The sequence below is a fragment of the Loxodonta africana genome, chromosome 13 (assembly GCF_030014295.1).
Source record: "Loxodonta africana isolate mLoxAfr1 chromosome 13, mLoxAfr1.hap2, whole genome shotgun sequence".
Taxonomy (NCBI): domain Eukaryota; kingdom Metazoa; phylum Chordata; class Mammalia; order Proboscidea; family Elephantidae; genus Loxodonta; species Loxodonta africana.
In genome coordinates this window covers 67,479,196-67,506,075 of record NC_087354.1, presented here as the reverse complement: position 1 = coordinate 67,506,075, position 26,880 = coordinate 67,479,196, and the positions used below count along the sequence as shown (strand labels likewise).

Sequence of the window (26,880 nt, the reverse complement as noted above, 5' to 3'; positions counted from 1 at the left end):
GGAGGTGTAAATGGTTTTGTTTGGTTTTAAGTTTTTCAATAGACAATGAACCTGGAAGGCAGGAGGTGACTTTTTTTTTCCCAGAAGTGCTTGCTCATCCACTGCCTCTTTGGTTTTTATCCATTACGTTTTTTAGGATTTGCTTGGGAAATAGGATGGAAAGAAATCAAATTGAGCCCTATTTTGAGAGAATATTACATGTTTATTGGGCTTTCTGACTTTCAATGATCGTTGCTGTCACAGTTTAAATTTTTAGTTCAGTCTTTGTACCATTGATATTTGCAAAAACTTGACTTAAAAAAATGTATCAAAATCACTTTCCCCATGTCCCATCAAGGTTTATTTCTCCATTTGTTTCATGCCATCATAAAGACGTACAGAGACGGAAGCCCCTCTCAGATTTACTCTTAAAATATAACCCTGAGGAAACAGCTTAAGATCGCAAGGATTTTATCTACACCCTGCAAGAGCACCACAGGCCCTGGAGTCCAGGGAGGTATGGATCCAGTTCCTGGCACTGTCTCTTACTAGTTCACTTGGTCTCTGAGGCTTAGTTTCCTTACCTAATAAATGTGAATAATAATAGTACCTACCTCATAGGGTTATTTTAAGGATTACATAACATACATAAAATCCTTAGCATAGTACTTGTCACAAGTGTTAGTTAGTTCTTATTATCTTACTAATAATTATAATGACTTCACAAAAACTTAATTATGATGCTCATATCAGAATTAATGACATTGTGGCCAACTCATTCCCTAATACAACTGAAAAATAGGCTTCAACATTGCATAATAATTCAGTCTTAGTTAATAAACTTGAACAGTCATTCTTGAGAAAATAATGAGGGCTCTTGAATCCAGAATTAGAAAGTACATCTTAATCACTAGGAAACTTAATATATTAGGAAAAAAATATCATAACTCCTTGGAAGACCTGCAAAGAAACTAGTATTTTTTGGTGACTATACACTTGAAGTACTCAGGCAGAAAATATGCAGAGAAAACGGTTCTTTCCAGAATGAGGTTATCACTAAGAATAGGTTATTAATTTTGAGACCAAGATCATACAGCACTTAATACCAACACAGATGTCATAAGCAGAACTCTGTAGAAAACTGTACTGGTCACTGACATCTGCTACCTAGTTACTAATGGTATAGTGGGTAGTTCTGAGTTTGAAGTTGGAAGAAGCAGGCTGAAGTCCAGCCTTTGCTATTTATTTGCTTTATGACTTTGGGTTGGTTACTTGGCTTCCATGAACTTCAGTTTTATCATGTATAAAATGGGGTTAATATTTAACCAGCTGAAAGAACTGACGAAAAAAACCGAACCACGAGTTGCAAGTGGTTAAGAGCATGGGTGCTAACCAAAAAGTTGGCAGTTTGAATCCACCAGCTGCTCCTTGGAAACCCTATGAAGCAGTTCTACTCTTCCCCAAAGGGTAACTATGAGTTGGAATCGACTCGACATCAACAGGTTAGGTTTTCTTTTTTTTTTTTAATGGGCAAAATATTGAACGATGCAAGAAACATCAAAAGGGTGTGGAAGTAATACACAGAGTCACTGTACAAAAAAGAATTGGTCAGTGTTCAACCATTTTAGGAGGGAGGATATAATCAACAAACAATGATATTGAAGGAAGAAGTCCAAGCTGCACTGAAGGCACTGGTGAAAAACAAGCCTCCCGAAATTGATGGAGTGCCAATGGAGATGTTTCAACAAACAAATGCAATGCTGGAAGTGCTCACTCATCTATGCCAAGAAATTTGGAAGACAGCTACCTGGCCAACCAACTGGAAGAGATCCATATTTGTGCCCATTCCGAAGAAGGGTGATCCAACAGAAGGTGGAAATTATTGAACAGTATTATTAATATTACATGCAAGTAAAATTTTGCTGAAGATAATTAAAAAACAGTTGCAGAAGACATTGACAGGAAACTGCCAGAAATGCAAGCTGGTTTCAGAAGACATAGATGAAGGGATACCACTGCTGATGTCAGATGAATCTTGGCTGAAAGCAGAGAATACCAGAAAGATGTTTACCTGTGTTTTGTTGACTACGCAAAGGCATTCGATTGTGTGAATCATAACAAGTTATGGTTAACATTGCGAAGAATGGGAATTCTAGAACCCTTAATTGTGCTTATGCAGAACATGTACATAGACCAAGAGGCAGTTGTTCAAACAGAACAAGGGGATACTTTGTGGTTTGATATCGGAAAAGATGCGTGTCAGGGTTGTATCCTTTCACCATACTTGTTCAGTCTGTATGCTGAGCAAATAATCTGAGAAACTGGACCATATAAAGAAGAACCTGGCATCAGGATTTGAGGAAGACTCATTAACAACCTGCATTACGAGAATGACACAACTTTGCTTGCTTGCAGTGAAGAGGACTTGAAGCACTTACTAATAAAGAACAAAGACCACAGCCTTCAATATGGATTACACCTAACATAAAACAAAAATCCTAACAACTGGACCAATAAGCAACATCATGATAAACAGAGAAAAGATTGAAGTTGTCAAGGATTTCATTTTACTTGGATTCACAATCAACGCTCATGGAAACAGAAGTCAGGAAATCAAATGACATTGGGCAAATCTGCTGTAAAAGGCCTCTATGAAATGTTAAAAAGCAAAGATATCACTTCCAGGACTAAAGTGCACCTGACCCAAGCCATGGTGTTTTCTGTAGCCTCATATGCATGTGAAAGCTGGACAGTGAGTAAGGAAGACAAAAGAAGTGATGCCTTTGAATTATGGTGTTGGTAAAGAATATTGAATATACCATGAACTACCAGAAGAATGAACGAGTCTGTCTTGGAAAGAAGCACAGCCAGAATGCTCCTTAGAAGTGAGGATGGCAAGACTTCATCTCACATACTTTGGACATATTATCAGGAGGGACCAGTCCCTAGAGAAGGACATCATGCTTGGTAAAGTAGAGGGTCAGAAAAAAAAAGGAAGACCCTCGATGAGATGAATTGACACAGTGGCTGCAACAATGGGCTCAAACATAGCAACGATTGTGAGAATGGCACAGGACCAGGCAGTGTTTCATTCAGTTGTACATAGGGTCGCTATAAGTCATAACTGGCTCGAGGGAACCTACCAACAAAAATATGTAATCTAATTCCCTCAATAGAGGAAGATCAAATTTTGAAATATCATGAAAGTGCTAAAGCAAAATACCATTAATATCACTAATAGTATTACTAATACTATTACTACCCCACTATTGCAAAAAAAAAAAAAGAATTGGGGATCAGGAAGACCATGGATCCCCACACACTATACAACACCAGTGTGGCATTGATTCCTCCAAAAGCTAAATGTCCCCAGAGTGGTGATAATGCTTGCTATAGATTGAATTGTTTCCCCAAAATATGCACGTCAACTTGGCTAGCCATGATGCCCGGTATTGTGTGGTTGTCCACCATTTTGTGATCTGATGGGATTATCCTATGTGTTGTAAATCCTACCTCCGTGATGTTAATGAGGCAGGATTATAGGCAGCTATGTTAATGAGGTAGGACTCAATCTACAGAATTAGATTGTGTATTGAGTGAATCTTTTTTGAGATATAAAAAGAGAGAAGGAGCAGAGAAGAGAGGGACTTCATGCCACCAAGAATGAAGAACCAGGAAAGGAGCATGTCCTTTGGACCCAGGATCCCTACACCAAGAAGCTCCTAGACCAGGGAAAGATTGATGACAAGGACCTTCCAGCAGAGCCAACAGAGAGAGAGAAAGCTTTCCCCTGAAGCTGGCACCCTAAATTCAGACTTTTAGCCTCCTAGAGTTGAGAGAATAAATTTCTTCTTTTGTTGAAGCCATCCACTTGCGGTATTTCAACTATTATAGCAGCACTAGATAACTGAGACAATGTTCAAGCTTCTGAGTAAAAATTCTTGCCCTATCACAGATATCATGTCTAGTTTTTTACATGCTTTATTAGTGTTACTGATATTCCATAATTAACATTAATGCATGTTTCTGTTATCCTTTACATGAATTTAGGTAAGTCCATAGATAACGTAACAAAGGTCAAACTGTTCGGCTAGCTTACATTAATATATAAACTAAGTCAAATCCTTTCTTTGTTTACTAAAGTATATACTAACTCATTACGCCTTCACTCTAGCTCTCCAATAGTTTCCCACTGTTGATAGGATCAGTTTCAGGCTCCCTGCCGTGGCATACATGGCCTTTGGCGATCTGGGTTCTAACCACTTCACTTCACGTTTTCCTTCCTGTCCTGTTCAACCCCCTAAAGATCCATCCTGCTGCTATACCTTCCCACTTCCTGGAATACCCTTAGCACTTTTCTGCTGGGTCAATTTCCATTAACTATTCAAACCTTGCTCATTGTCTCCTCCTTGTCATACTTCTCTAAGAGAAACAATCACCTCCACTTTCATACCATTGTCCGCATTGCATCAGTGTATTTAATCATATGTTTAATCAGCTGGCTCCCACATGGACTGCAGTTAACAAGACATTCTCATTTCTTTGTGAGCATGTGGGACACTGGCCTTGTAAAGTTTAAACAACATGACCTGGTAGGGTTTAGAGGTGTCCCCCAAAGTCTGTTACATATATTGTGCCACTGGAAGAAGTAGTTACATGTTATTTTTGCAGTTAGCACATTTAACTCTCTTAAATGTGCTAAGGAGAACCTGTTTCATAAACACCAGGAGTTAATAAGCCACAATACATGTTTTAATGAATAGATTTAAAAATATAACACTTATATATAAACAAAAGTTTATACAATAAAGAAGCGTTTATTCTATTATTTGATAATTAAGCAAGTCTGTATGTGGATATTCACATGTGTTCAAGAAAGTCATGGTATTAATGTTCATATAAGGTAAGCCAGTCCCTTTTAGGCCACATCCAAAAGAATTTAGTGACAAAAGGACTTCTTTATGAATACCAAAAGGTCTTTTTTCCAAAATGAAAGAAGTGGTCCCAGATCTGGATCCTGGGCACAATCTGGTCTTGGTCTCTCTCTCTCTCACTTCCTCTGTCTCTCTCACTCGTTCTCGCTTTCTCTCTCTCTCGCACACACACACCCTCAGACTCTCTGAAATTTTAAAGTTCCAAGTAGAATTCATTAATAAAAATATGAAATGCTTTTTCTTGTATAAATCATAATGCAGTGTTGAGAGAGAAAGGAACAGCTAAGAGGGGTGAATAATCATGTGCAGCTCTAAAACTGAAGCCTGTCATGTTAACTCCCAACCAAACACCTAGTTTAAAGATTTACCTTCAAGAAACTGAAAAGCTTGTATCCTGCCTCATCGGCAACAGCCTCACACTGTTCCCTGTCATTGAAGAAAACAAATCTTTTGCTCGGTTCTGCCTAGGGGAGGCAGAGGGACTAAGGTGGTCCTATGTGGCTAAATTAGATGAAAGACTTGCCTTCCACCATGGAGACATGGAGTCTAATCAAGTGAAATGAGTTTTAAGATCCCAGCTCATTTCCTAGGGGAGATCAGTTCACATTACAAAATCACGACGTCTCATTCATCACAACTGACGTGGTCTTTGCTCGGGAGAGGAGCCCAACTGGGACTAAACCACCTGTCTTCTCTTGAAAAGGGGCACTTTATCCAAGTTAGAGTTGAAAGCCATAGAGTGAGAAAGCTTGCCAGCCACCAGCTTCCACCCCCATGATACACATGTACTGTAGAAGGGAACTTAAGTTTCAAAAAGGAAAGACAAGTTTAAGGAAGATAGGTGGTTGTACTTTTAATGATGCCAAATACAAATAATTGTAACAGAGATGCTAAGGCATTATTGTAGGGAGAACCAAGATTGGATCTTTTTATTAAACCAAAGTGAGAAGGGTAAGCATTTCCATGCATCAGAGTTTAAAATGGCAAAGAAAGTGCCCTGCTTTCCATGCTGACAAATGATCATCATTTCTTTTATTTCTTTCAGGGCATCGTTATAACACCGCTGCTACTGCTGCTATTTGTGAGTACTTTGATCTTGTCTTTAATACCTTTTATTAAAAGCCATCTACAACCCTTTAAGAAAGGTTATTAGAATAAAATGGAAATTTGAATCCATTTTGGACTGTTCTTCCAGTTGAGCTGTACGAAGTAGTAACATTCAGACACAAAGAAGCTTCGTAGTCTCCAGATTCAAGGATGGCATCAGGACCCAGTTATTTGGGCCTTTGACTTCTGGTTAAATCATTAATTATTGCAAATTAATGGCCTATAATACAGGTCAAAAATGTGCTGTTCTTTATTTTCTCATTAGTAAAATTAAAGTGAGTGATAGTGGCCCAGTGTTTGATAGCATTTGACAGAAAGAGCCTTGGGCCAGGGACCAGAGGAAGCTTGAGTTCCACAGCTGGCACTAATAATAACTAGCTTCCTTACCTTGGAGAATACTGCCTCAATTTTCTCATCTGTAGAATGGGAAATAATAACACTTACCCCAGTTTATCTCCCAGGGATAATGAGATGTGCTTTAGAAAAAAAAAAAATACAGGTAGTTACAAGCTACTGTTTAATCAAACAAAAATCATTCTGAAAACAAGCAATGCTAATTAACTGTCTTATTTCTTTGGGTACTATGCATATGAAAAATTAGATGAAAGATTATAATAGAAATTAATGTTATCTCATGCTGAGCAAAGCATATGTAATCATGAATGATACCTAAAATATTTTATGAACTGCATATTTTTTCAGACACACATGTCCCAAATATAAATCACTTATCACTGAAATGTAGTGGGGATACATTTCTGGGAATGAATTGTAGCTGTTTGACTAGCACTATTTGTCAGTGAGTTAAAACTGTGGGGAAAATTTATTTAATTATAGTATAATTACCCAAGTTGGAATTCAATTAGAGTAATAGAGTGAGGGACCTCATTTCTTACAAGCTGTGTAGGAAATAGAGAGGAATAGAAATACTAAGCAGTTGGATTCTGCATCTTTCATGAAAGACATTACTACCAGGTACATAATCCTCAGTCTGCCCTCCCCTTATGAAAAATACTGTCTCCATACTGACACAGGAGAACATTCCAATCATCAAATCACTTCCCTCAGCATAACAAACCTCACGAATTTGGACTTTACCAATTCATAGTGTGCATGAGTCCAGTGGAAACTCGAGTATATATTTGCATTAATTTGGAACCAAAAATGTGCAATCAAAAAATCAAACCCATTGCCATCGAGTCGATTCTGACTCATAGCGACCCTATAGGACAGAGTAGAACTGCCCCATGGTGTTTCCAAGGCTGTAAATCTTTAAGGAAGCAGACTACCACATCTGTCTCCCCCAGAGCCACTGGTAGTTTTGAACTGCAGACCTTTCAGGGACGCGTTTCTTATTATAAAGTCATTTTGAAAGGAATGAGTTCACCTTCCTTCACATCTTATTTGTCAAGAGGCAGCATGATATGGTGAAAAAGCATAAAATTTTGGTAAAATTGCAGCCAATGCCAGTTATATTAGAGTGAATTAGTTCTTTACCCCTTCTCAGCCTCACTTGTCACCTTTGTAAAATGAGAATTATGATAAGGATGAAATGAGTTCATTTATGTTGAAGCACATTATAAACTGAAAAGAGCAGTGTAAATGTTAGTTATTTAAATCTGACACTTTATCAAGAAAAATAGACATTAATCCCAGGAAGGACATCAAGGTTCTGCAGAGGACTCACCTGAAATGAAGCAAGAGTCTGCCAATTCACACCTTAATGATGGGCTGAGTCTTAAAATTTAAAACTTTAAGATCTAATATATAATCTATGTAATCTATAATCTTATAATCTTGTGGGTAAGTGTATCCAGTGTTTACCATGGCTCACAGGGACAATGGTGATTTTTTTCCTGAAATATCACCTTTTTCTCCTAAGATCCAAGTGCTTTTATGTATATTACCACATTTTTTTGTTTTGTTTTGTTTTTATTGTGCTTTAGATGAAACATTACAGTTCAAGTTAATTTCTCATACAAAAAATTTATACACATATTGTTATGTGACCTTAGTTGCAATCCCTTTAATGTGACAGCACACCCCCCCTTTCCACCCCGGATTTCCCCATGTTCAGTCAACCAGCTCCTATCCCTTTCTACCTTCTCATCTGGCCTCGGGACAGGAGCTGCCCATTTAGCCTCGTGTATCTACTTGAACTAAGAAGCACACCTTACACCAGTATCATTTTATGTTTTACAGTCCAGCCTAATCTTTGTCTGAAGAGTTGGCATTGGGAATGGTTTTAGTTCTGGGTTAATAGAGAACCCAGCGGCCATGTCTTCTGGGGTTCCTCTAGTCTCAATCAACCCATTAAGTTCTGTACCCCACTTTTATCCTGCTCCATCAGGGACTTTCTGTTGTGTTCCCTGTCAGTGCAGTCATTGGTGGTAACCAGGCATCATCTAGGTCTTCTGGTCTCAAGCTGATGGAGTCTCTGGTTTATGTGGCCCTTTTGTCTCTTGAGCTAATAATTTCCTTATGTCTTTGGTATTCTTCATTCTTTGCTCCAGATGGGTTGGAACCAATTGATGCATCTTAGATGACCACTCGCAAGCTTTTAAGACCCCAGATGCTACTCACCAAAGCGGAATGCAGAACATTTTATTAATAAACTTTGTTACGCCAGTTGACCTAGATGTCCTCCGAAACTATGGTCTCCAGACCCCCGCCCCTGTTACTCTGTCCCTAAAAGTGTTTGGCTGTATTCAGGAAACTTCTTAGCTTTTGGTTTAGTCCAGTTGTGCTGACTTCCCCTGTACTGTGTGTGGTCCTTCGCTTCATCTAAGATAATTCTTTTTTTTTTATCTAGTTAGTGAATTCCCCTCTCCCTCCCTCCCCATCCTCGTAACCATCGAAGAATGTTTTCTTCTATGTTTAAACCTTTTCTTGAGTTCTTATAATAGTGGTCTCATACAATATTTGTTCTTTTGTGACTGACTAATTTCATTCAGCATAGTGCCTTCCAGATTCATCCGTGTTGTGAGATGTTTCAAGGATTCATCATTGTTCTTTATCAATGCATAGTATTCCATTGTGTGAATACAACATAATTTGTTTATCCATCATCTGTTGATGGGCACCTAGGTTGTTTCCATCTTTTTACTATTCTGAACAGTGCTGAAGTGAACATGGGTGTGCATGTATCTATTTGTGTGAAGGCTCTTATTTCTCTAGGATATATTCCAAGGAGTGGGGTTGCTGCATTGTATGGTACTTCTGTTTCTAGCTTTTTAAGGAAGCGCCAAATCGATTTCCAAAGTGGTTGTACCATTTTACATTCCCACCAGCAGTGTATAAGTGTTCTGGTCTCTCCACAACCTCTCCGGTATTTGTTATTTTGTGTTTTTTAGATTAGTACTAACCTTGCCGGGTTGAGATAGTATCTCATTGTAGTTTTGATTTGCATTTCTCTGATGGCTAGTGGTTGCGAGCATTTCCTCATGTATCTGTTAACAGCCTGAATGTCTTCTTTAGTGAAGTACCTGTTCAAATCCTTTGCCTGTTTTTTAAATAGGTTATTTGTCTTTCTTTTGTTGAGGCTTTGCAGTATCGTATAGATTTTAGAGATTAGACCCACCGAGATCGGATATGTCGTAACCAAAAATTTTTTCCAAGTCTGTAGGTTGGTCTTTTTACTCTTTTGGTAAAGTCTTTTGATGAGCATAAATGTTTAATTTTTAGGAGCTCCCAGTTATCTAATTTCTCTTACCACAGTTATCTTGATAACTATTTCCAGCATGGAAATAGAAGGTATGCATCAGTACATTAATTTTTTATCCATGAGGATTAAATAAGGCCTGGTCCAGCTTTACAAATGGCACTTATACATTAATTACTTGGAATTCCACATTAATTTTCCTTATATTAGAAGTGGTAAGTGTCCACCAGATTTTAAATTCTACTGGGCCAGGAACCATGCATGTCTTATTCATTATGCCAAGTATTCAATAAATATTTGTTGGAGAGAGGGATCCCTTCTAGAAGGGAGGGAATAGAAAGGTGGATGAGGCATGAATAATTAGAATGATGAGGATTATAAATAAATTTTAGAAAGCTGAGATTTCAACCTAATAAAATCTTTTCTTTGCCGTGAAAAATACTTGAATACAAAACATTACTAACGCTGCAGAAGAGAAACTAGATAACTGGGAGCTCCTAAAAATCAAACACCTATACTCATCCAAAGACTTCACCAAAAAAGTAAAAAGATTACCTACAGACTGGGAAAAAGTTTTTAGCTACGACATTTCTGATCAGCATCTAATCTCTAAAATCTACATGATACTGCAATAACTCAACTACAAAAAGACAACCCAGTTAAAAAATGGGCAAAGGATATGAACAGACAGTTCACTAAAGAAGACAGTCAAGTAGCTGACAGATACATGAGGAAATGCTCACAATCATTAGCCATTAGAGAAATGCAAATCAAAACTACAATGAGATTCCATCTCACCCCAATAAGGCTGGCATTAATCCAAAAAACACAAAATAACAAACATTGGAGAGGTTGTAGAGAGACTGGAACACTTCTACACTGCTGGTGGGAATGTCAAATGGTACAACCACTTTGGAAATCAATTTGGTGCTTCCTCAAAAAGCTAGTTGTAAAACTACCATACGATCCAGCAATCCCACTCCTTGGAATATATCCCAGAGAAGTAAGAGCCTTTACACGAACAGATATATGCACACCCATGTTCATTGCAGCATTGTTTACAATAGCAAAAAGATGGAAGCAACCAAGGTGCCCATCAATGGATAAATAAATTATGGTATATTCACACAATGGAATACTACGCATCGATAAAGAACAATGATGAATCCATGAAACATTTCATAATATGGAGGGATCTGGAAGGTATTATGCTGGGTGAAATTAGTTAGTTGCAAAAGGACAAATACTGTATGAGACCACTATTATAAGAACTCAAAAAGTAGTTTGAACAGAGAAGAAAATATTCTTCGATGGTTACAAGAGCAGGGGGGGAGGGAGAGAGAGGGGTTTTCACTAATTAGATAGTAGATAAGAACTATTTTAGGTGAAGGGAAAGACAACACACAATACAGGAGATGTCAGCACAACTGGACTAAACCAAAAGCAAAGAAGTTTCCTGAAAAAACTGAATGCTTCAAAGGCCAGCATAGCAGGGGTGGGGATTTGGGGACCATGGTTTCAGGGAACATCCAAGCCAATTGGCATAATAAAATCTATTAAGAAAACATTCTGCATCCCACTTTGGAGAGTGACGTCTGGGGTCTTTTTTTTTTTATATATAATTTTTATTGTGCTTTAAGTGAAAGTTTACAAATCAAGTCAGTCTCTCACACAAAAACCCATCTACACCTTCCTACACACTCCCAGTTACTCTCCCCCTAATGAGACAGCCTGCTCTCTCCCTCTACTCTCTCTTTTCGTGTCCTTTTTGGCAGCTTCTAACCCCCTCCACCCTCTCATCTCCCCTCCAGGCAGGAGATGCCAACCTAGTCTCAGGAGTCCACCTGATCCAAGAAGCTCACTCCTCACCAGCATCCCTCTCCAACCCATTGTCTAGTCCAATCCATGTCTAAAGAGTTAGCTTCGGGAATGGTTTCTGTCCTGGGGCAACAGAAGGTCTGGGGGCCATGACCACTGGGGTCCTTCCAGTCTCAGTCAGACCATTAAGTCTGGTCTTATGAGAATTTGGGGTCTGCACCCCACTGCTCTACTGCTCCCTCAGGGGTTCTCTGATCCCATCTGGGATCTTAAACACTAGCAAGCTGTCATCTAAGATGCATTGATTGGTCTCAACCCACCTGGAGCAAAGGAGAATGAAGAACACCAAAGAAACAAGGTAATTATGAGGCCAAGAGACAGAAAGGGCCACATAAACCACAGACTACCTCAGCCTGAGACCAGAAGAAGTAGATGGTCCCGGCTACAACCGATGACTGCCCTGACAGGGAACACAACAGAGAACCCCTACGGAGCAGGAGAGCAGTGGGATGCAGTCCCCAAATCCTTGTAAAAAGATCAGACTTAATGGTCCAACTGAGACTAGAAGGACCCCAGAGGTCATGGTCCCCAGACCTTCTGTTAACCCAAGACAGGAACCATTCCTAAAGCCAGCTCTTCAGACAGGGATTGGACTGGACAATGGGATAGAAAATGATACTGGTAAAGAATGAGCTTCCTTGGATCAAGTAGACACATGAGACTGTGGGTAGCTCCTGTCTGGAGAAGAGATGAGAGGGCAGAGGAGGTCAGAAGCTGGCTGAATGGACACGAAAATAGAGAGTGGAGGGAAGGAGTGTGCTGTCTTATTAGAGGGAGAGCAGTTAGGAGTATATAACAAGGTGTATATAAATTTTTGTATGATAGACTGACTTGGTTTATAAACTTTCACTTAAAGCACAATAAAATAAAAAAAAATCAGAAAAAAGTGACAATTTTTTTCAGTAAGATTAAACAAAATATCTGTTCTTTTATCCTGCTGTGCGCTGTGAATATTATAATGATCAATTTTATGTTGATCCTTCCCTCAAAAAGCTTATAGTTTAATAGCAAAAATAAGATACCCAAAACCCAGTGCCGTCGAGTCAATTCCAACTCATAGCGACCCTATAGGACAGAGTAGAACTGCCCGGTAGAGTTCCCAAGGAGCGCCTGCAGATTTGAACTTTTGGTTAGCAGCCGTAGCACTTAACCACTATGCCACCAGGGTTTCTAAAAAAAAAAAAATAAGATACGTACACGTATAATTAAAATTCAAGTTAGAAATTCTAAGTCGTATAAGATTCATAGTTCTTCAGAAGAGATTACTAAAATGGAAAACACTAATTAAATAGGAGTAGTTTTTGTTTTTGTTTTTTTAACCCATGAATTAATTTTTGTCCTTAAAGAAAACTTTTAATCGAAGGAGAATGAGAAGGTAGATGGAAATATCTGATGTTTCTCAGGGGATCTACTGTTTAGTTTGAACTTTTTCATATGCATGGTTCTGAATCTGTTAGTCAAACATCGCTTCAAAACTTATATATCTTTCCTTTCCCTTGATGTCGTTTATCAGTAGCACTATGTTTAACAGCCATTATTATGGTCTTTACTCAGCAGCAAATAATAGAGAAGACCCAAGGAAAAAAATTTAGAGCTTAAAAAGTAGCATGCTATAGTAGTTAAAAGGAAGAGACCGAAGTGCTGAGTAAGCACGTAGTCAGTGAAGTTAGGCAGTCAGGTTTTAAATGCTGGTGACAGTCAAGGACAGTCCATTTGGCAGTTTGAAGCCCCTGCTTCTGTGGACTTCTGCTCCCAGCAGTCTCCTTAATAGCAACTTTACACCTTCTTCCTCACTACATCTCACTTACTATAAAAAAAGGGATAAAAGGAAGCAATGTCTAAACCTCTTCTCTCTCACCCCTCTGAAAGTTAAGAGAAAGAAGGTCAGGGATAACTGTGTTCACACCATAGAAATGACTTAGTCTAATTCACTGTAATTACATTTAAGGAAACCAGATGTTGAATGGTATTGTCATGGTCTCAAACTCCCTAATTCTATAGCCCACCAATTTATTTATATAAACTGATGCTTGGCAGTGAAAGGTCAGTAAGACGTTGACACTGTGCCATTAGAACAACATTATCCCAGCATTGAAAGTTAATTGTATGTTAAGATCTCTTGAAACACATAGGATCCAATCTTTGCCTACTGCTAAGACTTATGTTCTCAGAATTTATAAATTAGGGACATGTTTGGACCATCTTCATATGTGGGGGATGGTCACATCTATACCTTAGGATACTTGACAAATGTTTATGTACATACTTACCCATTCAACATCATATAACCACCCTAAGTGAGTGGTTCTTAATGAGTAAGGAAGACTGAAGAAGATTTGATGACTTTGAACTATGGTGTTGGTAAAGAATATTGAATATACCGTGGAGTGCCAGAAGAACAAACAAATCTGTGTTGGAAGAAGTACAGCCAGAATGCTCCTTAAAAGTTAAGATGGCAAAACTTTGTATCACATACTTTGGACATGTTATCAGGAGGGACCAGACCTTGGAGAAGGATATCATACTTGGTGAAGTAGAGGGACAGAGAAAAAGAGGAAGACCCTCAAGGAGATGGATTGACACAGTGGCTACAACAGTGGGCTCAAACACAGCAACCACTGTGAGGATGATGCAGGACCGGGCAGTGTTTCCTTCTGTTGTAGATAGGGTCGCTGTGAGTTGGAACTGACTCCATGGCACCTAACAACAACAACAACGAGTAAGAGGAAGCACTGCTAGCATTGCTGTATCAATTGATTTCTTATGACTTGAATTCTTAAAAATCTGGCCCCTCATCAAGTAGGCATTGGGATGATTGGACACATATGTACATATGCATAATGCACAGACATACAAACACATACATACATACACACTGGCTCTTTCCAGATTAACTGTATGTTCCATTGATCTGTCTCTTCTGTTTGGGTTCCATTTCAGCAGTTCTTAAATCCAATAGGCTTGAATTTTCAGAATAGTGTATACCTTTTTTTTTCTTAATAGAAAATTAACAATAAGTGTAAGTTTACATAGCAAATTAGGTTCCTATTTAACAATTTTTATACAGATTGCTCCCTGACATTGGTTACAATGCTCACAATGTGTCAGCATTCTTATTATTTCCATTCTGTTTCTTCCGTTTTCATTGATCTAGCTTCCCTTCTCCTGCTAGCCTTCTCATCTTTGCTTTTGGATCAAATGTTGACCATTTGGTCTCATATAGTTGATTGTTTAAGGGAACATATTATTCACAAGTGATATTGTTTGTTTTATAAGCCAATCTATTATTTGGCTGAAAGGTGACCTTTGGGAATAGCTTCACCATCAAGTTTAAAGGGTATTTTCGGGTGGTAATCTTGGTGTTTCCTCTAGTCTTTTATGGGTCCACTGGATCTGGCCTTTTTTAGACATTTGAATTTCATTCTACCTGTTTCTTCCATTCTATCTAAGACCTTCTATTGTGTCCTCACCTGAATGGTCAGTAGTGGTAGCCGAGTACCATCTAGTTCTTCTGGTCTCAGGCTAGAAGACGTGGTGTGGACTAATTTCTTTGAGTCTTTGGCTTCCTTCATTCTCTTTTGCTCTAAATGAGTAGAGACTAATAGTTGTATCTTAGGTGGCCCCTTGCAAACTTTCAAGGCACCAGATGCTGCTACTCACCAAACCAGGGTGTAGAACATTATCTTTATGAACTATGTTATGCCAGTTGACTAAGTTGTCTCATGAGACTATGGTCCTAAACCTCTTAACCCAGTAAACCAGTCCCATGAGTTATTTGGATATGTCCAGGAAGTATCTGTAACTATGCCCCCTATGTGCTTTATTATATGTATGGATATATATGGAGCACACACAAATCTGTATATACATATGCCTACAGATATACCTATACATGCATGTAGTTGCATATATATGCTTTCCTGTGTACATATATGCATATATATCTACCTATGTAACCACACATATATTCTTTGGTGTTATTACTGTTATTGCAAAATTGTGTATGTTATATCATTTCCCAAAATTGCCTCTTCTTCTTGTGTACTTCTTAGTGTCTTCAGTTACCTTGGTCATCTTGTGCAGATTTCACCCATATTTGGTATTGCATTTTCCACCACCGAAAATAACAAGTATCTTATCTAAAAAGTGATTCCCCTTCCCTCCCCTTTCTATACCTGGTAACCATCAAAGAACATTGCTTTCCGTGTGCATATCTATTCTTGATTTTTTATAATAGTGGGACCATACAGTATTTGTCCTTTTGTGATTGACTTATTTCACTCAGCATAGTCCTCCAGATGCATCCATGTTATGTTTCACAGACTCCTCATTATTCTTTACAATTGTGTCATATACCATTGTATGTAGATACCAAAATTTGTTTACCATTCATCCATTGATGGGCACTTAGATTGTTTCCATCTTTTTGCTATTGTGAATAATGCTGCTATGAACATAGGTGTGCATATGCTCTTCTCTAGGACATACCTAAAAGTAGGATTACTGGATCACAAATATTTCTATTTCTAGATTTTTTAGGAAGCACCATACTGTTTTCCATAGTGGTTGTACCATTTTACAGTCCCACCAAAGGGTGGATTCGTGGCCTGTTGGGTTTCAAAGGATGGGGTCACAGCCTTCTAGGTTTCAAAGAGACAGATTTTTACCAACTAGGTTTTAGAGTGTGGAGCTTCCATTCACAAGTGCCAGGGGAATGGGGCCTCTGCCCCAAGCTGAGGGGTCATGCCTGCCATGCCCAAGAGGCAGAAGAACAGGCTTGCCAGGCTGAGGAGGTAGGGTTGTGACTCAGATGGACTAGAAGAACGAGGCTGTCCAAAGCCGAGGGAGCAGAGTTGCTGTCCCAATGAGCCTGGAAGGCGAAGGTGAAGCCCAGGACCTAGGGGCCTCTACCTGGAATCCAGAGGGCATAGCCAATACCCAGAGTCTGGAAGGCAGGGCCGTTGCCCAAATTGTCCCAAAGAACAAAAGATTATCTTCCAGCCTTGAGAGCTAATGTAAATTGTCCTGCTGGGTTTTGGACTTGCTTGGTGCCTGTTATCCCTTCTTTCCCTCCAATCTCTCCCGTTTGTAATAGAAATGTCTACTTTGTGCCTTTTCTACCATTGCATTTTAGAAGGAGATAACTTGTAGTCTAGATTTCACAGGTTTACAGATGAAAAGGAATTTTGCCCCAGGATAGAATACATCTAAAGTCTCACCCATGTTTGATTTAGATGATTCAGAAGATGAGATTTTGGACTTGGAGTTGATTTAAGACTTCTTGGATGATGTGATAGGGTGGATGTGTTTTGCATGTGGAAAGGACATGAATTTTGGGGGGCCAAAGGGTAGAATGTTATGGATTGAATTGTGTCCCACCAAAAAATATGTGTTGTAAATCCTGGTCTCTATACCTATAATTATAATCTCATTTGGAAATGGATTATCCTTTTATGTTAATGAGACAGGATTAGTGTAGGGTGTGTCTTAAGTCAATTTCTTTTGAGATATAAAAGAGATTAAACAAGCAAGCAGAGATGAGAATAAGACAGATGCCAAGCCACATGAAGCTCTCTAAGGAACCAGAAGGCAGAAGCTGAATAGACAAGTACCTTCCCTCAGAGCTGACAGAGAAAGAAAGCCTTCCCCCAGAGCATGTGCTCTGAATTCAGATTTCTAGCCCCCTAAATTGTGAGAAAGTGTTCTCCTTGTTAAAGCCATCCACTTGAGGTATTTCTGTTATAGCAGCACTAGATAATTAAGACAGTTTCCCTAGTAATTTGGCTGGTTGTGATAGAAAATTTTTCAACTTTTGATCCTATCAACATAAACAAAAATAAGATATACAGTCATTGTCCTCTATACTAGTCTTAGTGTTTTTGAAACTATTTTCCCATTGGTGATTACATAATTGATGGTCCTACATGTGTGAGATATATAAAATGATAATAAAACATAAAGCACTTAAAGAGAAATTACTTATTCAATTGCCCCAGCTGTTTCACACTGAGCCGGTTTCTCCGCCTTGTGCCCAGGAGCTATTGGTGGCGCCCTCTGAGCAGGCAGGGCCCCTCCAGAGTCCAGAAAGGTGCTGTCTCCTTGCTACACCCTGGTCTGTTGGTACCCAAGCTTAGAGCACTCTTCGGGAGGAACTGAAAGCTTTGCTTCTGCTTTCGGGGGTACTTAGCAACAGCAGGCTCTTTGGTTTCTGAACCAAACTCAGCATCCTTTGGGCAGGGAATGGGGAGCAAAGTTTGTTCCTAGTTGCTTCTAAGTATCTCACCCTCAGCCTTGTGTGTCCTGGAAGCCTATCTCCCCACAAGTATCTTCTTGGAGTTATGATAAGTCAATTTATAGTTCATTTTGGTACGTTTCACTGAGCCGTTTCTGTAACAAGGCAACCGAGGATCGTACACATTAAATTTCAATCAAAGTAACTGAAAGGTGATCTTTTTATCTTAACATTTTAAATTAGCATATAAACAAAAAGAAAAGTAAAAACATGTTCTGCACAGTTTTTTAATCTAGAAAATTTCTTCTAAAAGGTATTTTGTTCTTTTATTTTTTTTCAGAGAAGGAAAATTATCAGGCATTTAGATACAAAAGGGATCATCTTTGCCCTTTCCCCACATTAACTCAGTTTTCATTTGATACATGCAGCTGTTTAACAGCCATATTCCTAATTTTGGTAAAAATCGTAGTTTTACATTGAGCCTGTCGTCTGGAATACATTTACATGGTCGATTACATGTAAGTAATCAATTTAGTTGCATGTATATCTTTGAGAGAAGGGACAGCAGGGAATGAAAGAAAGGCTGAGCTGTATGTAGTTTATGGGGAAAGAGGGAAAACAGGAAATGCTTTAGGGATTAGGCCCTGAGGAGACTCCCTTCTTTGGTCCCACTGCTTTCCCTCTGCTTGTCTATGTGAAAGCAAAGAGACAGGTATCTATGAATGTGTCTGTGTGGGGGTAAAAGTACTAATGAGTAAGCAAGTCCCTTCCCCCCATTCTCTTTCCCAAGGCTGGACTCCATGGGGGCAGAGTAGAAAATGGGCAGAAAGGGAACAATTCGCTCTATGTCTGAAGTGACTGTTTCCTGATTTTCTAGCAAAAGATATTTAACAGTCATCATTCCACAGTATAATCCATAAGTATCTATTCTTACTTTTCCCTGAATGTGGTACTAATGAAAGCTAAGACCAATCATCAAGGGTGAATTATTTAATACAATAATGTTTTAATAGCAAAGAAGAGACACAAATAGTGGAGACGCGCGTGGCTAATGGATTTCCCTGGTAGGAGATAAAAGGCTGATTACACAGCAGAGCAAGTGAAGACCTGGTGCATTAATGACAATTTACAGGTCATCTCACTTACAGAGTGATTTAAAATGCACCATCTGTTTTCTGACTCTACGTTGATAACTATGATTTTACAGACAGTCAACGTCCCTTCAACAAGAAGAACTGTTACTATTTGTCATTTCGAGTTGGGTTAGTTTGACCTCATAATATTTTACTGACTGGACCCTCGATTCTTTCCAAATGAAATAGTTTCTAAATTGAAGGGGTTGATATCAGCCTGTCTTGCTTCCACTCAGCCTTTCTATGCCAGGTTAGAGAATTAAAGCCCTAATGTCCCGCGGCATCCATTGTATTGGATTAACTTCTCTCATGCGTCTACAATGGTACTAGTTATGTATCATCCTTAGGAAATTGAAGGAGCACTACTGGTGCAGTGGTTAGAGCACTTGGCTTCTAACCAAAAGGTCAATGATTCAAACCCACCAGCTGCTCCAAAGGAGAAAGATGTGGCAGTCTGCTTCCATAAAGATTTACAGCCTTATGTTCTATATTCTACTTTGATGAGTAGCATCTGGGGTCATAAAAGCCTATGAGCAGCCATCTAGGACACTCCACTGATCTTGCTCCTTTGGAAACAAGGAAGAATGAAGAAAACTAAAGATACAAGGGAAAGATTAGTCCAAAGGACTAATGGACCACATCTACCACGGCCTCCGCCAGACTCAGTCCAGTACAACTAGATGGTACCCAGCTACCACTACTGACTGCTCTAACAGGGATCACAGTAGAGGATCCCAGACAGAACTGGAGAAAAATACAGGAAAAATTCTAACTCAAAACGAAGACCAGACTTGCTGGCCTGACAGAGACTAGAGAAACCCTGAGGGTATGGCCCCCAGACACCCTTTCATCTTAATAATGAAGTCACTCCTGAGGTTCACCCTTCAGCAAAAGATTGGACAGACCAATAAAACAAAACGAGACAAAGGGGGCACACCAGGCCTGGGGCAAGGACTAGAAGGCAGGAGGGCACAGGAAAGCTAGCATGGAGAACCCAAGGTCGAAAAGGGAGAGTGTTGACGCATTGTGGGATTGCTAACCAGTGTCATCAAACAATATGTGTACCAACTGTTTAATGAGAAACTAGTTTGTTCTGTAAACCTTCATCTAAAGCACAATAAAAAAATATGGGAAAAAAGAAAAAAAAAGATTTACAGCCTGAGAAACCCTATGGGGTAGTTCCACCCTTTGCTGTAGACTTGCTATGAGTTAGAATCGACTCAATGGCAATGGGTTTCTTTTCTTTAGTTTTGGGGGTAAACTTGAGAAAATAATCACTCCAATAATTTTCTGTGTTCCTGTGGCTCAAGTGAAAAATCCCAGTTGAGAAAGGCTGAGCCTTACTAGGTTGTTTTGTTTTGTTTTCCATTTTTCTCTTACTTTTCTTCCCTCTTCATGCTCCTGCCTGCCTTCAGTTCTCCATCCCCATGTAACCACCTTCCCTGCCCTCCACATACACAGCCCCTGTCTTTCTCTCCAATAGACAAGAAAATGGGAGTCCAGCTTTGGCTTCTACTCCCGGTACCTTTCCCATTTTCACCTCTGTACCTTCTATGGAGCTCTGGTGGCACAGTGGTTAAAGGGTACAACTTCTAACCAAAAAAGGTCAGCAGTTCAAATCCACCAGCCACTCCTTAGTAACCCTGTGGAGCAGCTCTGCTCTGTCCTCTAGGGTTGCTATGGATCAGAATCGACTCGACGGCAGTGAGTTTGGTTTGGTTTTTGTTTGGTACTTTCTATAATATGCAGTAGAGCATAGGAATTAAGTGTGAGGGCTTTGGAGCTTCCCTTCCTGGGTTCAGATTCTGGCTCTGTTTTACGGTGACCTTGGACAAGTTGTTAACAGGTTCTGTGCCACCGTTGGAAACCTGGTAGCATAGTGGTTAAGAGTTCGGCTGCTTACCAAAAGGTCAGCAGCTCAGATCCACCAGACGCTCCTTGAAAACTCTATAGGGCAGTTCTACTCTGTCCTATAGAGTCACTATGAGTCAGAATCACCTCCATTGCAATGGGTTTATGGGCTTGGGTACCACTGTTGGCCTCATATGAATGATAATACCTACCTGAAGGGGTTGCTGTGAGGATTAAATTATTCAACACACATTGGGCATTTAAAGTAGTGTCTGGCAATAGAAAATTCACAATCAGGTTGCTGTTATTGTAATTATAAGAGACAGTTGGGGGCGAGGCTAGGCACTGATCCTGTCTTTGGTCTGTGAATTAGGTAGAACTTCGTAAGTTACCTAAAGTTGGAAGGATAGAAAGAAAAGAAGACATTAATCAAGCCTCTTTTTCTACCTTTGTATTACGTTCATTCATTAATATCAAACCCGTTGCCATCCAGTTGATTCTGACTCATAGCGACCCTATAGGACAGAGTGGAACTGCCCCATAGAGTTTCCAAGGAGCGGCTGATGGATTCGATCTGCTGTCTCTTTGGTTAGCAACCCAACTCTTAACCACTGTGCCACCACGGCTTCCATTCATTAACAGAACATACTTTGGTTAAACATCTACTATGTACTGATGAGTTTATACTTTGAGAACCACTGAGCTAGTACATAAAAAAAAAAATTTTTTTTTTTTTTTTTTTTATGTACTAGCTCAGTGGTTCTCAAAGTATAAACTCATCAGCATGACCTGGGACCTTGCTTGAAATGTAAATTATTGCTCCACCTCCCCAGGCTTACTGAACCAGAAACTCTGGGGGTGGGGCTAAGCAATCTATGTCTTAGCAGGCCCTCCAAGTGTTTCTGATGTGCTCAATTTTGAGAACCACCGCCCTGAATGTACTATTTAAGTTAGTCGGCGGGGCCCTGGAATATAAACATGAATAAGACAGAGTCCCCGACCTTAAGGAGTGTACACTCTACTGAGAGAGGTGGACTTGTGAACAAGAACAACCAAGTGTTCTGAGAAAAAAAAAAACCAAGTGTTCTGAGAAAAAAAAAAAAATTAGAATGAAAATACTCACAGAAAGCAGTGGTCCACGGAAGGCAGGCTGCCAGTTCTGCATTTGGGTGGAGAGTTTGGAAAAAAATCCTAAAAAAGTGATGGTTAAACTGAGTCTTAGGGAAAAACTAGGAATTTCTCAGTTATACGTCCAGAGAGGAGCACAAAAAGTGATGCTTAAACTGAGTCTTAGGGAAAAACTAGGAATTTCTCAGTTATGCGTCAAGATCACACAGATCACAACTTTCTGAAAGTAGCTCCTAGAAAGAGGTGGGTTTTGTGTTTTGCTCGCTGTTATATCCCCCTGCCTGGAATATGTCCTTGGCTTCCAGGAGGCACTTAATTACAATTTGAATGATTGAACACAAAGGTCCAAAATCCCCACATATTTGATTTTCACTGAATCTTTTCTTCTTAGCATAAGATATTGAAACATACAAACTTAATTGTGAGTTTTCTGGTTTAAACCACTGTATTCCTGCAAGAAGTAAGTCAATGACCAGGTTTTTTTTTTTTTTAATATTCTATATCTTAAAGCGAGCCCTGGTGGTGCAGTGGTTAAGAACTTGGCTGCTAACCAAAAGATCAGCAGTTTGAATCCACCAGCTGTTCCCTGGAAATCCTACAGGCAGTTCTACTCTGTCCTGTAGGGTCACTATGAATCAGAATCAACTCAATGGCAATGGTTATAATGGTTATATCTTAAAGCATGGGTTGGCAGTATGACATTTTACCTCTAAACCTGCCAGAGTAGCTCAACAAAGACTACAGCACTTGCTCGATTACATGCTTATCCTGAACTTGCAACTTTACCCAAATGTGCAAATTATTGATGCTTCTTACAAACACAGTGGTCTTTCTTCATTAAAATGTGAAGAACCAAATATCCCAGGCAGCATATTCTGCTTTTGTGAAAATCAGTGCTGCATACAAAATGATTGGGTCTGGTACTTTTCTCGTGAGGCTCTCATACACTGCCCTCTGCCAGATGCTCCTCTTCTTTCTTCTGGATGCCAGGGTATGCTTCACAGGGTCAGAAACGTCCCCAAGGGCACCTCTGTGTCTTCACCTTGACCACAGCAACAGGACTGTGGCAAATTTAAAAGAAAGAACTTATGCCAAGTTAGACTCCACTACTGAGTTTCCTTCCTCTCAGAGGTGATTTCTAAAAGAGCCGTCATAAGGGGCCTCCTCCCAAGCCCCCCTGCCCTACCTCGTCTAGCCCCTTGTACCGAGTTAGTTACATCCCTGGTAGCTTGCTCTGGTGTCTGATCTGACAAAGCCTCAGAGGAGGGCTGCTCTAACCTGTGTTCCTGATCCAATGGAACAGGGATAAGAGGCATTTTAGGGGACAGAGGAACCTTGGCTATGGTGACCAGCCTCCCCCTTTCCCTGTAACCCCCGTTTCACCACTCTGCTAGGAACCTGGGGCTTCCAAACATTGAACATGCAAACGGTCTGTTATATGATGGACTTTTTTTTCACAAGACAAATTAAAATACATGATATTCTTAAAAGCCAATGTTTAAATGTTTGTTTTTATGTCACTTATCATCGAATGGGCTCATAGGCTCTTTCAATTTGTGTTTAGGATTAAAAATAAATCCCAAAATTAACTTAATAAATGAAATCAGGTTTTAATTTCTCTCCATTTGATGTCTCGGTTTACTGTTCTGCCAATACTTTATGTTTAAGCAAACAGACCTTCCCAAATGTCAGAGGACTAATATCACAGAGAAGATTTGGCTTAAAAGTTGTTTGAAAATGTTTAAGAAACACAGTCAATTTCTCATCATAATGCAGGTATTCCCATTGCCATTGAGTTGATTCCCAGTCATAGCGGCCTTATAGGACAGAGTAGAGCTGCCCCACAGGGCTTCCAAGGCTATAAATCTTTATGGAAGCAGACTGCCACATCTTTCTCCAGTGAAGCAGCTGATGGGTCTGATGCAGGTATTAGAAGTGTTAATTACAAGTCACTTCTCTCTGGACCTCAGCTTCACATCTTTAAAAACAGAGGATGGGACTACAAGTCCCTTCCAGTGCTAGGATTCTACCCATTTTAGATCTTAGCCCTCCAAAGCAGCATTGAGGAGTTAAGATATGGCAGTGGAGAACTGAAGACAGAGAACACACACAGCACATGCTCTGCTCTGTGCTGTCTCTCTTCCTCTCTCTCTCTCCTCTTCCTTCTCCCTTTCCCCCTCTCTCTTCCTTTCTGTCTCACTCTGTCTCACACACACTCATGTAAGTCCTTGCTCCACACGGGTCTGTTTGTGACAAGATGTCCTTCATTCCTAGGTGTACATTAGAAATAGGCTACTAGTCATAAATTAGCAGTGAAAAAAATAATACCAGGTGATTTCATAATACCATATAATAATAAGAGATTTTGAGATATATTACATTAGAAAACACAAGAATATCAATTTCTTTTAGCATCTCATGTTTACAAATTATTTTGTTTATTCACTCTGTACACATTAATCTGCAAATATGTTTTCTGTGTCAGTTAAGAGCTAAGCACCAGCTTACAGAGGTAGTGTAGTATTAGATGGTTATTCATTAAAAACATAAAACACATTAAGTTGGGACAGAAAGAGGACCAGGAGTGTGTGAGATCATGCATGAGATTCCAAGCAGGAATTGTCACCTTTGACTTGAGGATTATAACCCTGGATCCAGCTCTCTCTCTCAACATTAAAAACCTTATGGAAGAAAACATTCAGCATCCCACTTTGGTGAGTGGTGTCTCGGGTTTTAAACACTAACAAGCGACGATCTAAGATGCATCAATGGGTCTCAACCCACCTGGAGCAAAGGAGAATGAAGAACAACAAAGAACAAGGTAATTATGAGCCTAGGAGACAGAAAGGGCCACATAAAAGAGACAACATCAGCCTGAGACCAGAAGAACTAGATGGTGCCTGGCTATAACCAATGACCACCCTGACAGGGAACACAACAGAGAACCTCTGGGGCAGCAGGAGAGCAATGGGATGTAGACCTCAAATTCTCATAAAAAGACCAGACTTAACGGTCTGACTGAGACTAGAAGGACCCCAGAGGTCATGGTCGCAGGCCTTCTGTTAGCCCAAGACAGGAACCATTCCCAAAGCCAACTCTTTAGACAAGGATTGGACTGGACTATGGGATAGAAAATGAGATGGGTAAGGAGTAAGCTTCTTGAATCAAGTAGACACCTGAGACTATGTGGGCAGCTCCTATCTGGAGGGGAGATGAGAGGGCAGAGGCGATCAGAAGCTGGCCGAATAGACATGAAAATAGAAAGTGGAGGGAAGGAGTATGCTCTCTCATTAGGGGGAGAACAAGTAGGAATATATAGCAAAGTGTATATAAATTTTTGTATGAGAGACTGACTTGATTTGTAAACTTTCACTTAAAGCGCAATATAAATTAAAAAAAAAAAAAAACTTTAAAGTTTCATTTCCTGTTGCTCCAGTGACTTAGTCTCTCTGTAAATATACTTTTTTTAAAATTTCAATCTTGCCCCAAGGAACATCTTTAGGGTTCATATTTATGGAGAAAATATATTCCTAAAGCACCTTGAGCAAGGACATAGGTACTATAAAATAGGGTGCAATTATTAGCTTTTTTTTAATTTTTGGTTTCACATAAAAAGAAACATATAGCAGCCGTGTAACATTTAACACACCAGGAATCCTGTCTGTTCTGCACAAGTTTCACGTTTTCTTCCTGACTCTTTTCATTTCTTTAGTTTATATTGGTTGTGAAGGAAAAGGCTAGAGGCTACAATTTTTATGGGCTAAAATGACAGCTAGTGGTGAGTGTTGAAGCTAGTATTAAATACATGCAGGACCAATGTTGGGCAAGACATACATTCTTGGCAATTTTAGGGCATGTAGATTGGGGGTGAGGGTGAGGGGCAGAATTCTATGAAATACACCAGAGTGTAGAAAAAAAACTGGTGCACCAAATCATGCAGAAATCTGTGAAAACACTGATCCCATAGCATTTCATCCGGAGTTATTAATTTACCTAAATATTTGATTTGTTTTACTCAACATTCTGTGCCATCAGTCATTACCACCTCAGTGTCATGGATAAACATTGTTTTCCAGAAGACATCTCCAAGTTTAGCCAAACTTAGGTAAAATCTGGAAAATATAAGTTTGGGGTGCAGAGGAAAGATAGAAAAGTGAGTTCTAGGGGCCAAGGAGATGATTATTGATGACTTGAGAGGACCTGATTGCAAAAGGGACTCCTGAAAGAGACAGAAATCTGTGCAACAGACCATTTGTCCAGGAACGTTTGAAAACAGAAGGAGATTTTGAAAAGCATTAGAAAGTTGATAGGAAGACTTAGCAATTTTTGATGGGTGAAGCTAATATGCATGTGGGGCACTGTACAAAAATAAACACTGACTTGTGCACTGGAAGTAGAATCTTTGTGAAGCTGAGATTGCAATCAGTGAAGAAAGGTTCAAAACATAGGGAAAAAGAAAAAATAGGAATTATGAACATTGTTGTTATGGATTGGATTGTGACTTCCAAAAATATGTGTATCAATTTGACAAGGCCATGATTCCCAGTATTGTGTGATTGTCCACCATTTTGTAATTTTCCTATGTGTTGTAAAACCTGTCTCTGTGATGTTAGTGAGAGGAGATTAGCGGCAGCTATGTTAATGAGGCAGGACTCAATCTATAAGATTAGATTGTGTTTTAAGCCAATCTCTTTGAGATATAAAAGAGAGAAGCAAGCAGAGAGACATGGGGGCCTCATACCACCAAAAAATGAGCCAGGAGCGTAGCATGTCCTTTGGACCTGAGGTCGCTGCACTGAGAAGCTCCTCGACCAGGGGAAGATTGATGACAAGGACCTTCACCCAGAGCCGACAGAGAGGGAAAGCCTTCCCCTGGAGCTGGCACCTTAAATTCAGATTTCTAGCCTCCTAGCCCTAGCGGTGCAGTGATTAAGTGATATGGCTGCTAACCAAAAGGTCGGCAGTTCAAATCCACCA

General features: G+C 39.7%; 1 protein-coding gene across 3 annotated transcripts in view; it reads left to right on the top strand.

Annotated features, from left to right (window-relative positions):
• The window catches only part of SLC10A7 (solute carrier family 10 member 7), a 300,023-nt gene that overhangs the window by 219,320 nt on the left and 53,823 nt on the right, over positions 1-26,880 (top strand). For 2 of the 3 annotated variants that reach the window (XR_002787549.2, XM_003417546.4), the window contains one exon: positions 5,959-5,994. Coding sequence is in view for 1 of the 3 variants with exons in the window: in XM_003417546.4 (XP_003417594.2) it covers positions 5,959-5,994 (36 nt within the window). In the remaining 2 variants the exon portion in view is untranslated. Of the gene's footprint in view, positions 1-372; positions 437-5,958; positions 5,995-26,880 lie in introns of those variants that run through there. The other variant, XM_064267550.1, reaches the window with a different exon arrangement.